Genomic DNA, 17283 nt, shown 5'->3' with positions numbered 1-17283 from the left:
GCATTTCTACATGAGGCTTTTATTGTGCACTCGTGATTTTTTGCGAGCCCTTTACGTGAAGTCGTCAGCCTCTAAGGCCCCTCCCATCCCTTCTGGCGATTATTGCAGTTTAATTTTAAACATGATAATAGACTTCAAAGCGCAATAACTTTGTGGTGAAATTCTGGAGTTGTGCTATATTGCAGCGCCATCTAGTGGCTGTATAATTAAGCATATAGAACTTGCTCAGAAAGAAAAAGGATGAAACCACATGAAAAAGAATCAATCTTAATCCCGCAAGGAATCTGGAAGCTTAAGTCCCAGTAAGGGTGCAGGATTTTAGCCTGGTGTAGAAATGCTCTTGGACTGGGGAGACCTTTCCCACTTAGCCATGAAGCTCACCAGGTGACCTTGAACTAGTCAGTATCTCTCAACGTAACCTAGGTCACAGAGAAAGTAAAGGTAGTTGTGTTAGCCAAAAGAAAAATGCTAAAATCCATGATTAGCATAATACCTTTATTAGGCCAACTCAAAGAACACAAAATGCTGTGCAAGCTTTCAAGTTATCCATATTTTGTAGGCAATGTGGGATATAAATGTAATAAAATAGTTTAGTATACTTACTGATGTCAGAAACAGCTCAATGAAACTTCTAAGTAAAGAGGAAAGGCCTGCCTGTAGTTTTGCAGGAAAATAGTTTTGAATTGTGTCACCCCACAGACATTACAAATCTGAACCCAACATGTGTTAAAATTTACCTGTTAATGTACCCTACTTGCATTGGCAAGCAGAAAACAAAGGGCATGCCAATTTATTGTTTGCTTGTTTTTAAACCCAACAAACAAAAATAATTCAAAAGCAGGCAACAGTACGCAAATGCCCAAAGTAAAAGGAGCATGAGCTGCAAGAGAACTGATTTTATTTCTCCTCACCCTAGTTTTTGGATAAAAGAGACAGCTGAATGTGCCCGTAAGGCTGGAGACAGCCAATTGTTTTTAAGATTGCTGAAAAGTCTGAGAGTGGCTTCATTTCCCATGGTGTTCACACACATTTCTTTAGTCCCATCGTGGCTTCAGTTCCAACAGGTTTTGTGGGTTTTTGAAAGAATGGAGACACCTGCAAGCTGTTTAGCAGAAGTGAACATGAAATGATCACTTCCCTTCTTTCAGATCATCCAGCCTAATTGGTATATGCACAGAAATACACAAGAGACCAAGGAACTAAGGGCTAAATCCAAAGTTACATTAATGGACTTATTCAGGATAAACACTGAACAGCTCACTTAGCTCTTGCTGTGCGATCCTATGCATATTTACTCAGCCCTACTCTGTTCAATGGAGCTACCCCCTAGTAGGTGCATTTAGGAGTATAGCATTACCGTGGGTATACATTTCACCAGCTCATTGCTGTATGTTGGGATAGTGGTGAGACAAAGGGCCATCCAGAGCAGATCTGGTGGGGAGCATGCAGTGGGGAAGGAGTGGAAGGGAAACTCCTACTGTGCAAGCAGAAGTCCTCTCCTGCTTGCACAGTGGGAGCTTCCCTTCCACTCCTTCCCCACTGCATGCTCCCCACCAGATCTGCTCTGGATGGCCCTTTGTCTCACCACTATCCCACCATACAGCAATGAGCTGGTGAAATGTATACCCATGGTAATGCTGTACTCCTAAATGCACCTACTAGGGGGTAGCTCCATTGAACAGAGTAGGGCTGAGTAAATATGCATAGGATTGCACGGCAAGAGCTAAGTGTGCTGTTCAGTGTTTATCCTGAATGGTGGATATAAAAGCAGCATGGATGGGAACAAATAATGTGCTTTGATCTTATGTTTATATCTGCCTTGTACCAATATAAGACTGGACATAAACACAGTCTTAAAATAACCATTATTGGATACTATTTTCAGTAAAAAGGGAAAAGCCATTTTTAGTCAGAAGAGCAATGAAAGGGTTTAGTGTTGCAGATGGAATTTTAGACCCTTCTTCCATTCCAAGTATGTGTTCTAGGGCTTCAAGCTTTCATTTCCATATTTAGAAATCCTCAGGACATTATAGAGTGGGGTCAACTTTGATTTCTTTTTTGAATCTGTGCTGTTACTGGCGAAGGGTCAAAATAGCTTTCCCATGTTACGTACCACGAATATGAAAGCTAAGATTATTGGTGCTACACATGTTCCTGCTCAATACATGAGGTAAGAGCTAAGATGGCACCAACTAGAAATAGATTAGTTCTAAGTTAGATTTAGAACAGCTGTCTAGATGTCTGCAATGAAAGTCCTATGCTATGACTACTTGGACAGAAAAATATTTGCACTGTACCAAAATATTGTCACAGATATGCTTATTGTGAGCAGGGTTCTTTTGCACATTCTTTGCACACTGAAACTCTGTGAGTATGTGTATAAAGATCTGCATATTTGCAAATGTGTATGTGAGAGGCAGGGAGTACATATGGTCGTGTATCAAATGTATGTGTGAGTGTTGGAGACAAGAGTGTAAGAGAAAGTTTTCATATGAGAGAACATACATATTTTTCAAGGGTTAGGTTTGTCCATTTTTTTAAATTTAAAGAATACCAGTCCTTTGAGTGAGGCTAGGTGGTGGGGCCAGGTAACAACGTGGTAGGTTGGGGTAGAGTGAGGATGAAACTGGATGGGTTATGGACAGAGCCTGGCAGAATCTGGAGTTTTCAGATTTCAATACTGGCTTTTCAGACTTTAATTCTAGCTATCTGACAAATTTTACTGGTCAGATCAATCAAATACTGACCAATTAAAGATGGGTGGGCAGCTTGTGGTCCTTCAGATATTTTGGCCTAACACTCCCATCAGTCCTAGCCAGCATAGCCAATGGTGTAGGATCATGGGAGTTATAGGTCAAACATCTGGAAGGCCATAAGTTGCTCACCCCTGGATTAGGGTGGGCCAATTTAAAACTGTGAGTGTGGCCCCCAGTCCAGATGGCGTTTCCCTATCCCTGATCTCATCCATTGCCTATATATGTGGTTTGCCAGATGTATACTCATCATGCTTTACATTATACTCTGCAAAGCTTGGCAGCCAGTTGTCACCTATCATCTAGGCTATCCAGCCTGCATGCAGTTTATGAAGTGCTTTGGGAAGGTCCAAAATAAAAGATGCTCTGCCAAGAACTTAACATTTCCTTTCATTTTTTTATAGTTTGATTCTATTTGCTACAGGAGCTAATGTCGATCATCTTTCTCTTCAGCTTAGTGTGCAAACTGAACACAAGGACGACTATTTTGGCAGCAACCAATCCAAAGGGCCAATATGACCCTAACGAGTCTGTCTCTGTGAACATAGCCCTTGGAAGTCCTCTTCTTAGCAGGTTTGATCTTGTCTTGGTATTGCTGGATACAAGGAATGAAGAATGGGATCGCATAATTTCTTCTTTCATATTGGAAAATAAAGGTAATGTGGCTTTAATTTAATGTAATTATATAAAACAGCCTTTCCCAATCTAGTGTCCTCCAGATGTGTTGGACTGCAGCTCCATTGTGCTCAGTCAGCATGGCCATCTGGAGGGCCCAAGATTGGGGAACACTGCTATATCTGACTCTGTATGCTAACAAGACTAGTTCTGGGTCACTGGGCCAGTCACTGATGCTCAGCCTAAGCAGCCTCACAGGTCATTGTGAGGATAAAATGGAGAGGAGGAGGAGGATGTAAGCTGCCTTGAGTTCTTTGAAGGAAAAAAGGTAGAATATAAATGTAATAATAAATAAATAAAATATAATTTTTTAAAAGTGATTTAGGGAGCAATCCTATGGTGACTAGACACTGTCTAGAGGGCCGTAGGATATGCTCTTTTCTGAAAACCAACCTCGGAGCCTGCAGTCCAAGGCTGGTTCCTGGAAAACCAACCTCCCCCATCGTCCGCGCTGCCTTGGAGGCAGTGTGGAGAAGCCCCATCCTCCATGCTCAGAAGAGGAGCGTGGAGCGACTGAAAAGGGGTGGGGCTGGGGGTGTTCCTGGGTGGGGAGAGCGGAGCTGCGTGTATGACACATCCAATGTGTCGTACACACAGTCTCCTCTCCTGGTCAGCGCCCCCATGGATAGGTAGCTGAAAACGGCTGTCTAGCAGAAAATAGCAGGACAGGAGAGGTGCGGAGAGAACCATCCCCCCCATGCCTCTCCTGCCTTGCTTTGGAAAGGTGGTCGCCTCCGAGTTTGGAGGTGGCCGCCTATCTTGATAGGATTGCACCCTTAAAAAGTGATATAACCAACCAGTGAGGTCTCGGTAGTTTTCATGTGCCTAGTATTTCCTTTGGCTGGTGCACTTTTAAAATTAGATTTGCTAGGAGAAGTACTTAAGCATCTGTCTTGTGTTCTTTGGAAAGAGAATACACAAGATTAGAAGTCTTTTTAATGCACTCCGATTTTCAACTTGACAAACGTACTGGCATCAACAAGTGTGGGATGCTTTCCACTTCAATAGTGAAAGAATTTGTGACAACAAAAGTTTAAATACACTTTTATATGTGATTTAATTTGATTCCAAAATTGATTTGATCCCAAAATTGATTTGCTGCTCAGAGTCTGCATTGAAAACATATGAAATAATCTTCAGGCCTTGCAACAAAAAGTTAAAAACCTCTATAGTCATTACAAGATGTAACTTTTAACTATGGAATTCAGACAATGCAGGTGGATACGGGTGCACAAAACCTGACACACAGATGTCACATGCCCAGCACACTAATGCATGCAAGGATCTTGGATCTAGCATTTGACAGCTCAAAGCACCTTGAATCTGTGTGTGTTTAGTAATGTAGAAGTGTAGTAATGTATGGAGGCTCTGTAATATCACAGATAATGTTATTGATTTAATTTGGGGGGAAATGCATTGCGATATGCTCCCACTGAAATGAATGAATGCTCTGATCATGACTGTATTCAGCAGACGATGGAGTGCTGCGCTTAGAGTGCAGTATGGAATAACGACAAGCCATATTACAGTGAGAGGGTGTGTTGGTGTGTGTACACACATACACACAAAATATCTAAAGACCAATTAAAAAGGGAGGGATGAATCAAGTAGATAAAATGTGTTATTTTCTCCCTGGATTTTTCTTACATCAAAGGCCATTTCTGTCCACTTCATCTGTACCCTAAAATTTGATGGCATTAACTTGCATTTCATTCCATAATAGGCTTTTTGTTAATGTGGCTCCTTTTGAAAACTTTTCTTGCAGGCTGCCAAAGCATGTCTGAAAAGCTCTGGACCATGGAAAAAATGAAAACATACTTTTGTCTTATAAAGAACCTACAGCCAGTATTGACTGATGAAAGCAACCTGATCCTTGTCCGCTATTATCAGATGCAGAGGCAGAGTGACTGCAGGAATGCTGCCCGAACTACCATCCGTTTACTGGAGAGCTTGATACGGTTAGCGGAAGGTGAGAGTTTGGGGTTTCTGTTTTCTTCTTCTCCTAGGACTTGCAAAATATTCATGGAAGCATCTGGAGCCACTGTTTATGCAGCTCATTAGACTTAACTCCTAAATGCATGAGTGGGTTTGAATGTTATAGCCAGAGACCACAGAAAACTCTTGTTTGTGTTGGCACACCATGTGGTGGACACAACAACTAAAAGTCTCTTAACCTGTGCACCAGCTCATGCATGTGAAGTGTTTCCATGCCAGAATTGTATGTTCCAGGCAATGACCATTCTGGCTTGCGCATGTAGGAGCTAGAACATGGATTAAGAGGTTTTCAGATACTATGCCCACCACCTGGAACCCTAATATGGGTAAGTGGTTTTCTGTGGAAAAGAACAACATCCACAAGTGACTGAAAAGGCTCCTCGCAAGCATTAGGTGTCCCAAGCTCCGCCGTGCATAAAGCTTACGGCAGCTTCTGAGTAGCTCATAAGATGCCCCAAGGAGATTAGTGAGAGGCCCCAGGTTGTTGTGTCATAGTTGGGGTTGCTGGAGAAATCGGAGATGGATTAAAATGATCCATCAGGAGTATACACAATCATTGGTATATATGACAAATAGCTGCCAGTGTTTCTGAAAGGCTACCCAAATGTATGTGTTTTCCCACTTCTATTTCTGTGCATTCTCACACGCTAAAATAAGTTATATTTTAAGAATTAGTTACACAAATAATTGTTGCTAGTATAATCCTACCTAAAGCTTTTGGAGTAGGTGGCACATGGACTCAGTACATTTAATGATTTGCTCATCAACTTTAACTTTTGCTGTACTTTTTTTTTAACCATCTTTTAGCACATGCTCGGTTGATGTTTAGAGAGACCGTAACTGTGGAAGATGCAATAACTGTGGTTTCAGTGATGGAATCTTCTATGCAAGTAAGTTTCCTTATAGAGACTATAACTAAAACAATCCTCTGCAATATATGCAATCACAAGCTGTAGACACCAACGGTACGAAGAGGCTTTGTCCCACCCCTGAGAACTAATCTCTTAGGTGTTATTCAAACCTTTGCCTACCATTATGTACATTTGAACAAGGAAATAAGATGCCTCTACCTCACGTCACACCCATGTGCCTTCATGACAGATTTTTCTTCACATGTAGCATTGATCTGTTTTCTTAAATGACTTTTCAAGTAATATGTATGTAATGCTAGCAGTGAGGTAGGGGCTATGCAGCAGTGACAAGGCCCATGCCCAGTGGAGGTTACAATATACATCAAATAGGCTATGTGGGAAGCAGGGCAGGGTGTTTGTCACGGAACTGGTACCAAGTAGTAGGAAGTATCCTGGCAGAGTAGGTACAGGTGGGATAGTTCTGGAAAGGATTTGTTATGAAATTAGTTTTAATCTTTTGTAAATTACATTGCTGAGCATCTGAAACACTGTGGCTCAGTGAAGTAACATTTCCCAGTCTCTCAGGTTTGCACACTCCTCCCTTCTCTCTTGAATTCCCCCTCCCTTTTAAAGTGCTAACTGTGATTAGTATTACAGCTGCGATTTGGGAGTTCATCTAGATAGGAGACTGGGACACTGGAGTTGTCTGTCTGTAGTTCCTCACCACTTATGTATTAGTAATGTTATGGATTGCCTTCAAAGTTATGGATTATCCTTCAAAACACACTCTGCTAAGGGCACAAAGAGGCAATGATGTGGAGACTGAAGGATGGCAGTACCTTGTTAGGTTCCCTTGACTTTCCAAGTACTAAATACTAAAAATGGAGCTGCAAGAGGAGATGGGGGCAAGGGAAGGAAGGAGGGAAATAAGCTAGCTATAGGAAGGAGGTTGAGCAAAGCAGAATTGAGCTAAAATCTAAGGATCCTTTTTTAAAACCTTGGGTTTGGGTGCAGGGTTTTCCCCAAGAACTAAGAAAGGAAGAGGAGAGGAAGTGAGGGTGCTGTGTAAATGCTTACATTTTCTGCCATACGAGTTTTGTGCAAAAGGGGGTCCGATGTGCGTACCTTGGGTGGAGGTCCTTAACTATATTGATGCAAATGAGTGTTAACATGTTTACTGGTCATGATAGAGCTTTCTAGCATGGAGTTTTCCCTCTTTAGGGCTCTGGGTGGACAATTGAGGGTGCATCTTGGGTGGCTTGATTTGGGTTAGGAACCGGGCAGGAGGAAGGCCTCTCCGTATTCTCTAGCATAAGAGTGGAAACTCCACCAGTTGTGTTCACCAGAAGAGAAGAGCCCATGTGCATCTACTTCCTTGCCCTGTATGTCCAAGCTTTTTCTTGACATATCTTACCCCAGGCAATATGGATGTTTCTAGGGTCAAGGCTCCTCATTTACACAGTAAATGCCATGTGTGTGTGTGTGTGTGTGTGTGTGAGAGAGAGAGAGAGAGAGAGAGATCGCCTGGCTATGAGGGGGAGGAGGGGAAGCAATACTGCTATCTTGCCCACCCATATACCCTTTGTTTAAAACAATAAATAAGGGTGCAATCCTATGGCTGCTAGTCAGTGGCTAGATGGCCATAGGATTGGTCAGTTTCCGGGAACCAACTTCGGAGCCCACGCTCTGAGGTCAGTTCCCAGAGAACCACCTCCCCGCCGTCTTATAGGCAGTGCAGATTGTCTCTGGGCTCGGAAGAGTGGCACAGAGCAGGGCAAAAGGGGGTGGTCCCGGGGGCAGAGAGTGCGTTAGTGCCAGTACAACATTTCCTATGCATTATCTGGTCTCCTCAGCCTGCACTCCAAGGTCCTGCAGCTAGACAGCCAAAATCAGCCATCTAGCCGCAAATGCAGGATGGCTGGAGCGCAGAGGAGACAATCCCCTCTCCGCTCCTCCCACCGTGCATTGGATAGGCGGTCGCCTCTGAGTTCGGAGGTGGCTGCCTCTCCACATTGGATTGCACCCTCCGCTGGTTAGATGTTTTCTCTGGCAGAAGAGAGGGGAGCACCCAGCCTCCAAAGTACCTGAGGTCTAGGAGATCCTCACACTGAAATCCAGCAGCAGAGGGAGGAGTGTCTGCATAATCCTTATGCCAGTTTTGCATCACTTTGAAGCTGTAGACAGTAATTTAAGAGATGTAAAGTAGTTTGACAGAGCCATCACTTCTTATAGTGTGCAGTAATGCTTAGTCTGAAAGATCTTAACACTAGGAGAGAGCTACTTCTTCTTGAAATGCTATATTTTCAGTTATGTATGCATCTAAAAAGGAAAATCATCCTATTTACCCAGGGAACTGGGTGTGACTATATTGTGTCTATAGTACACTATTTGGATAACTATTGTATATTCCAAGTGAAGGTGTCAAATGTTTTCTATGATCATTAATTAATGTAACTGCATATATTTACATAATTATAGAATCATAGAATAGTAGGGTTGGAAGGGGCCTACAAGGCCATCGAGTCCAACCCCCTGCTCAATGCAGGAATCCAAGTCAGAGCATCCCCGACAAATGGCTGTCCAGCCTCGTCTTGAAGGCCTCCAGTGTGGGAGAGCCCACCACCTCCCCAGGTAATTGGTTCCATTGTCGTATTGCTCTGACACTCAGGACGTTTTTCCTGATATTCAGCCGGAATCTGGCTTCCTGTAACTTGAGCCCATTATTCCATGTCCTGCACTCTGAGATGATCAAGAAGAGATCCTGGCCTTCTTCTCTGTGACAACCTTTCAAGTACTTGAAGAGTGCTATCATATCTCCCCTCAGTCTTCTCTTCTCAAGGCTAAACATGCCCAGTTCTTTCAGTCTCTCTTCATAGGGCTTTGTTTCCAGTCCCCTGATCATCTTTGTTGCCCTCCTCTGAACCCTCTCCAGTTTGTCTGCATCCTTCTTAAAGTGTGGTGCCCAGAACTGGACACAGTACTCCAGATGAGGCCTAACCAGTGCTGAGTAGAGGGGAACTAGTACTTCCCGGGATTTGGAAGCGATGCTTCTATGAATGCAGCCCAAAATAGCATTTGCCTTTTTTGCAGCCACATCACATTGTTGGCTCATATTCAGCTTGTGATCGACAACAATTCCAAGATCCTTCTCGCTCATAGTGTGGTTGAGCCACGTATCCCCCATCTTGTAACTGTGCATTTGGTTTCTTTTTCCTAGGTGCAGAACTTGGCATTTGTCCCTATTAAATGCCATTCTGTTGTTTTCTGCCCAGCGCTCCAGTCTATCCAGATCACTTTGAATTTTGTTTCTGTCTTCCAAAGTATTAGCTATCCCTCCCAATTTTGTGTCATCTGCAAATTTGATCAGCATTCCCTGCACCTCCTCCTCCAAGTCATTAATAAAAATGTTGAACAGCACTGGGCCCAGGACTGAGCCCTGCGGTACCCCACTCGTTACCTCTCCCCAGCTTGAGAAGGTCCCATTGATAAGCACTCTTTGAGTCCGATTCTGTAGCCAACTGTGGATCCACCGGATCGTTGTTTCATCTAGCCCACTTCGAGCTAGTTTGCTCATCAGGATATCATGGGGCACTTTGTCGAAAGCTTTGCTGAAGTCGAGGTATATGATGTCTACAGCATTCCCACGGTCTACAAGGGAGGTTACTTGATCAAAAAATGAGATCAGATTTGTCTGGCAGGACTTGTTTTTGACAAGTCCATGTTGGCTTCGAGTAATCACGGCATTGTTGTCAAGGTGCTCCCAGATGGATTGCTTTATGATCTGCTCCAGAATTTTCCCAGGGATTGATGTCAGACTGACTGGTCTGTAGTTCCCAGGTTCCTCCTTTTTACCCTTTTTGAAGATAGGGACAACGTTAGCCCTCCTCCAGTCATCTGGCACTTCCCCCGTCCTCCATGATTTCTCAAAGGGAATAGACAGCGGTTCTGAGAGTTCTTCTGCCAGTTCCTTTATGACTCTAGGATGCAGTTCATCTGGCCCTGGAGATTTGAACTCATTCAAAGTAATGAGGTGTTCCTTGACCATATGCCTGTCGATCTCAAGCTGCAATCCTGCCCCTTCAGCCTGTACTTCGCCTTTGCCAGGGGGGTCATAGACCCTCTTTTGGGAGAAGACTGAGCCAAAGTAGGAATTGAGCACCTCTGCCTTTTCTTTGTCATCTGTTATCATTTTTCCATTCTTATTTAATAGCGGAACCACCATTTCTTTCCTCTGCCTTTTACTATGCACGTAGCTGAAGAAAGCCTTTTTGTTGTTTTTAACATCCCTTGCTAACCTCAGCTCATTCTCAGCTTTAGCCTTCCTGACGCCATCCCTGCAATTCTGTGCTATCTGCCTGTACTCTTCCTTTGTTACTTGGCCTTCTTTCCACTTCCTATATGTGTCCTTTTTTGTTTTCAGGTCATCCCTAAGCTTTTTGTGAAGCCACATTGGCTTCTTCTGTTGTCTTCCACCTTTTCTTCTTGTTGGAATTGTTTGTGATTGTGCCTTGAGAATTTCCTTTTTTAAAAGCTCCCACCCTCTTGGACTCCTTTTCTTGCTAGCATCGCTTGCCATGGGACCTTACTGATCATTGTTCTGAGTTTATGAAAATCAGCTTTCCTAAAATCCAGGGTACGCATTTGACTACACTCGGCTTTTGCTTCCCTTAGAACCAAGAACTCAAGTACAACATGGTCGCTTTCCCCCAGAGTAATTATTATATATTTAATAAGCAGGCAGGTGTTATCCTAGTTTTTGCAGACCAATTAGTCATTAAAAAGTATAATGTACGAGGGAGGGTGGAATCGTCCAGAATGAGCCTTCAGTCCTAAGTTAAGATAAATTCATGGAAGGAAAATTTCCTCTCCCCTCCCCTCTTCCCTTACCCATCTGCTCCTTCCCACATTGCTTAGGAGGGTTGCCCAACCTTCTGAAGAGGCTTTTGAGGTGATGCAGGGAAGAGGAGGGGATTGGAAACTTTTCTTCCTTAAACTTCTTTGAAGCTACAACCCTACAATTGTTTAGACAGAAAAAAGTCCTACTAGTCCTAACAGTGCTGGCTGAGGAATTCTGGGAGTTGTATGACTTTTTTCTGTCTAAACATGCATAGGTTTGCGCCCTAAGTTAGCTTACCTTAGGATCCAAGCCAAAGAAGCCAGAATTTCCTCAAGGCCTTATGTATTAATGCTTGTTTATATAAGCTAAGGATACAAAGGCTTATGTAGGTTAATAATTTCATTCAATGCTAAAAAACCCTGCAAGTCTTCACCATGCTTAATTTAATCCATGAGGTTTACACAGATGTATCTAACTAAAGTGTTTTTACATTATATTTCTTTTCTTTCTGTAGGGCGGTGCACTTCTTGGAGGTGTCAATGCACTGCACACTTCATTCCCTGAAAATCCAGTGGAACAATACCGAATGCAGTGTGAACTAATCCTGGAGAGGTTGGAACTGCAGGGCCTTCTGCGTAAAGAACTGAAAAGGCTTGACAGGTGATAGACATTTATGTGGGAGGGAAAAATAAGACTTTTCAATCAGGTTGGATTCAGATGACACAGAAGCTGCAAGAACAGACAGTGACTGGGCTCACACAACATGACAACCCACATTCAGGGCTGAGCATGGGTTGTTGTACGTGGGTTGTTGTGTTATGTGAACTCAGCCACACTAACAAACCATGATTTGTTAACCATGAACAGCCCACAGTTCACAACCCAACAGCAAACCATGGGTTTTCTTCATGGGCTGTTCATGATTAACAAACCATGGTTTGTTAGAGTGGCTGGGTTCACACAACACAATAACCCACATTTCGTCAACAACCCACAGTTCAACGATAAGCCACGCTCAACCCATACTCAATCTTGAGTGTGGATTGTCATGTTGTGTGAACCCAGCCAGTGCCACTAGATGACCACTGATCTCGCTGTCCCAGGGAATGTCCTGAAGGCACCTGATGCCAAATAATTAATACCTCGATCAGGAATCAGTTATTTTTATTGACTTGTTTATTTATATCCAAAAACAACATGAATAATTAGGGCTGCAATCCTAAACACACTTTCAAAGGACCTATTGAAGACAGTGGAACTTACTTCTGAGTAAACACGCATAGAATTGCACCCTTAAAGAATGTTAGAGTAAGAATTTTTATTTGCATATGAAATCTTTTGTTCAATTATCGTAAATCAAATGTACTAGTTTTTTCAAGAGTGTGAAGTTATGTAGTTACTGTTTTCTACACCTTTGAAGTGCAGCAGATTCTGCATTTCACATGTTCTGAAAAATTGCAACATGGTTTTGAAAAATATATTGTTCTGTTTTGTAGATTACAGAATCAAAATTCATGTCAGTTTCTGCAGCCCAAAGCAGCATCTTCAAACAATCGCACACTGGGGAAATCAGAGCAGATGTCTCATCCCCAACATTCAGACAAAGAGGGAATTAATGTTCAGCTGCAACTGGCCTTAGCCAAAATAAACCCTGAAACTGATACACATCCAATAGTCTTAAGCAGCCAAACATCTGATGAAAACAGAGTAACAGAGCAGTGGAGCAAACCTGCTGAGAGCAGCAGTGATAGCAGCTTGAACTGGTTTGACAGAATAGTGGATAGTAGTACTGAAGGCATTAATGAGTTGCCAACTGCAAGAACATATCAAGACAGTTTAGCTTTGAAAGCACCAAGCAACAAACCCTGTTATAAAGAGAGAAATTATTTAGGGGAAGCCAAGCAAGCCGAGAAGGGGGAATCACTGTTAACAATAGCCCCAGGAAATCCTTGTAGACAGGTTGTTTCTGGTTTTGAGGGTACAGACAAGCCTACAAATGCCCTTTCAGGAGCAAGAAACAAAGGCACAAATGCATCTTGTCTTATTCCACCCGATTTAGTGATTACTCAAAGGGCTTCTAAGAAATGGCAGAGGATCAACACTGAAAAGTTTCATGGATTGTGTGCAAGTACACCAGATCCTAAGGGTAGGGGTCTTCTAGATTCATTATCTCCTCATCCAGTGGTTGCCCAACAGAGCCCTATAATGGACTTGAATGCGTCCCCATCTCACAATACGTCTTTAAGGCATCAGAAATTGATATCTTCAACCAGGAAGCGAACTAGAGACCCAACAAATAAAGGAAGCACAATAGAAAGTTCCAATGGACCTGAAATCCTTGAGAACTGTGGACCTGCACCTGCTAAATTAGCTAAGTTTTCTTTTAAGCAGAAGCCAAGGCTTGCTCATTCTCCTGAAAATGTAGATCATGCCAAATTACCCAAGACTGTTTGTAACCTTCGAACCTTTACCAGAAATGTATCAAAAGGAGAGCAACCAAGGGAAGAACGTCCAGAGAAATGCCAGAAAGAACACAATACTAATGTAGGAAATAAGAACATGGAGGAACAACCCTGTGGTAACAAAAGAGAGGCAGAGCAGCAAAACAAAGCTTTTGCTCCTTCATCCACAAAAAAGACAGGAATGGGAGAAGAAATATTGGATGGTCCAAACACAAAAAAAGTGTGCTCCAGTACATTAGCAAAGTTAGCCAGGTTTGCCTTTACGCCGCCTGTTGAATCACAACCAGAGCCTCCAGTTACCTTGCATGTCACCAGTAACAAGAAGGACAGACAAAGGCAGCCACTGAAGACTCAAGCTGATAGTGTAGGCTCCACAAGGAAGTGCTTTGAACTGAGAAAAGACAGCATTGTTACAGGCAAGTCTTTGTTCTCAGTAACTGATTTTGATGATGCCATGTTAGACTTCAGTTGGGATGAAGAGATCAAGGGAAACCCCAAATCTTAATTAAAACATGAATTCTACCATCATCTCAAAAAGAGAATGGGATAGTTTTATACTTGGTTTAATTTTTGGTCTTGGCAAAATGCTGTAAATAACATCTAGATTAATTGTGCCTAAAATAATAAGTAACGAATTGGCCTCTTTACAAATATTGTATCAGGCACTAAAAGGAGAAGACTTCTAAATTCCACATACCTAAAACGTGGTGCTCTCTGGCTGTTATTATCAAATAAAATAAATCTGTTGAAATTAGCCGGACTATAATGGAGGATTGTTTTGAAGAGTGCAGTGGGTTAGATATTGCTGTAGCTAATTTTTCTCAAGCTGTCTAACTCCATTGGCTGTTCAGTTGGTGTATTTTGGTAAAAGTGAGGGAGAAATAACCCCTGATAATGCAGCAGAGCCCGCCCACCCCGGTTTTCTCCTTCAGTCAGCTTACTACACAAATGCTTGGTTCCACTAGGTCCAATTATGTCCATCTTCCAAATGAAATTAACAGAAATCACACTTTTAAAAAAAAAAAGTGATTTAGAGGTTTTTTTCACTATCTTCCTTTTTCTGTTTTGTTTCATTGCTTTAGCGCAGACTGATTCCATTGCAAACTGGCGTTAAGTCTATGGCTTTCATGTTACCTTCAAATTGTGTTAATTAGGTAATATCATGTGGCATAAATAACATGAGCATTTTCTTTTATCTGTTGTTGTGGTGCAGCTTTTCATGAAAATAACATCTTGTAATGCAGACTAACCCAAGGCTTTTGGACTCCTGGTGTTTTACTGGAGAATTTCATTTCTTTGTTTGCTATGAGCCTCTCAGCATAAAATATTCTTTCACTGTTACATTATATCAAGATGATTGATCGTCTTCATATATATTTTGTTCAACCAGGAGCTTGCATGCTTCGTCCAGTCGAAAGAACCTGGAATGGTTATGCAATGTAGAGTTTAAAATTATTGAGGTACCATACTTACTTCAATTAAAATTTATGATCTTTGTTAATCTCCTCCAGGAAATATCATTTAGCAGGTTTGTCAATCCAATGATTTAGCAAATACAAACAATGTCATATTTGTGTGAGCCAAAAAGTAAATAAATATTGTGCAGATGCCTTAAAGTAATGACAGATGATCTTATTTGTATTAAGAAGCACGTCAGCTGCAGTTATTCAAACAACTACATATGCATATGATTCCATTAAAAGTTCATGCTGGTACATGCATTTGAATTACTGTGAAAACAAACAGCAGCCCAGTCTTACGCTCTGCTCTGCAGTGGCAGTGAAGCAAAGGACACTACTGGAACCTAAATCTATCCATGCACGTTACCCCATGACAACCAACAGCATGATCCCTGGGAAGAGCACTCCTTCAATGAAGGAACATGTAAAAGAGGGTTTTACAGCTCAGGGAGGTGGTAAAGATGGTTGGTTGTGATTTGGACTCCATTCTAAAGGCCACTAAGACCCACTCCTCCTCACCTCAGTACAGTTGTGTACAAGCCAGATGTAAGAAGGTTCCCCCTGTACTTGCTAGGAAAACGATGCTGCTTTGTTGCAGCTCAAGCCTTTCTTTGCTATGCAGCAGCTAAAGCAAAAAAAAGGAAAAAGAACTAGACCGCCAGTAAAGATGGTTGCATAAGAAAAGATTCTGAAATGTTAGACTCCCACCCTTTTAAAGTTTATGAATGCCTGCCTATTTCAGAGAGTTACTCAGTCAGCTGATCCTTTTGCACACTGGAGGAACAGGTGGCTGCCCCTCCTTTTCCTGTACTGAAAGTAACGTGGTGATGTGGGCCCTCTATGCAAAGTACCATATATGCAAACACACAGTTCAAGTCACTTCCCTGCCACCAGCCCATTTTTTCCACCAGAGAAGAAGCCAGTTAACTGGGCCCTTGTGCATAGGGAGGGCCTTAATCATGCATTACTTCAGGTTTGTAGGGGAGGTTTGGGTGCCTGGCCAGGGAAGTTTCTGAATCAAGTCATAATCTATCTTTACTGCTATTTCGTTTGTTGCTAGAATGAGCACATGATCAGCTGCAAATTCTCATGGGTAGTATTATAATTTAATTCACACTGCAATACATTTCTTGCTGAAATATAATTTTGTTTCACTTAAAAAAATGAACCTTTTCTTTCCTAGTAGTCAAGGAAAAGAGCAAACTTGATACTCCAATATGTTCTTTTTATCAAATGTTGGATAGAAGACACTACAAGAAAGTAACAAAAGAAATTTTAATCTAAGAACTAATTCTCACGAGGCAGTTTATACAACAGTTTATACAGATCATTATACCACAAAATTCACATGTACTACTTTAATTAAGAAAAATGCATGGATATTCCAAATAAAAGTCTCTCCCTGTAAAATACAAGGAAGTGATGGGCAATTCTTTGAAAGTTGCCAATTCTGTGTATTTTAAATTGAAAGACTGCAACTATCTTAATCTATGTAGTGTGCCTGTATTTCATAGAGGCGTGTCCCAAGATTAGCAGACCTGATAAAATATTTGTTCCAAAAATGCCTGTGTGGACACTTTCTTTATAATTTATTTAGGCACAAGCCACCAAGTGCTGCTACAAGAAAACCTTTATTCCTTTTAGTGTTTATATCCTGTTGAAATTATGGTGCTGTGGAAGTTGTTGTTGTTGTTCAGTCGTTCAGTCGTGTCCGACTCTTCGTGACCCCATGGACCATAGCACGCCAGGCCTTCCTGTCCTGCGCTCTCTCCCGGAGCGTGCTCAAGTTCATATTCATTGCATCCGTGATGCTATCTAGCCATCTCATCCTCTGCCGTCCCCTTCTCCTTTTGCCTTCAGTCTTTCCCAGCATCAGGGTCTTTTCCAGGGAGTTTTCTCTTCGCATTAGGTGGCCAAAATACTGGAGCTTCAGCTTCAGTATCTGTCCTTCCAATGAGCACTCAGGGTTGATTTCCTTTAGGATGGACTGATTTGATCTCCTTGCAGTCCAGGGGACTCGTAAGAGTCTTCTCCAGCACCACAGTTCGAAAGCATCAATTCTTCGGCGCTCAGCCTTCCTTATAGTCCAGCTCTCACAGCCATACATTACTACTGGGAAAACCAAGTACTTGATGGATTATGTGCTGCTAGCCAACGAATCTAGACATGAAGGAATTAAGGCATTAGTGAACAGTACCATGGATCTATAACTAAACATTCGTTCCATAAATCATGTCATTTGTCAAAGGT

General features: G+C 42.2%; 1 protein-coding gene across 5 annotated transcripts in view; it reads left to right on the top strand.

The window, feature by feature from the left end:
• The window catches only part of MCM9 (minichromosome maintenance 9 homologous recombination repair factor), a 49730-nt gene extending 32838 nt beyond the window's left edge, over positions 1-16892 (top strand). For all 5 annotated transcript variants that reach the window (XM_084827397.1, XM_084827398.1, XM_084827396.1 and 2 more), the window contains 5 exons: positions 3207-3409; positions 5194-5397; positions 6231-6313; positions 11626-11771; positions 12608-16892. In XM_084827397.1, coding sequence (XP_084683523.1) covers positions 3207-3409; positions 5194-5397; positions 6231-6313; positions 11626-11771; positions 12608-14078 — 2107 coding nt within the window. In that variant the 3' untranslated portion in view covers positions 14079-16892. The remainder of the gene's footprint in view (positions 1-3206; positions 3410-5193; positions 5398-6230; positions 6314-11625; positions 11772-12607) is intronic.
• Positions 16893-17283: the final 391 nt, after the last annotated feature.

The sequence above is a fragment of the Heloderma suspectum genome, chromosome 1 (assembly GCF_057233095.1).
Source record: "Heloderma suspectum isolate Gila_16-S chromosome 1, 16-S_ref, whole genome shotgun sequence".
In the NCBI taxonomy this organism is placed as follows: domain Eukaryota; kingdom Metazoa; phylum Chordata; class Lepidosauria; order Squamata; family Helodermatidae; genus Heloderma; species Heloderma suspectum.
Note: the sequence above shows the minus strand (reverse complement) of the source record. Positions and strands in the feature narration are given on the sequence as shown.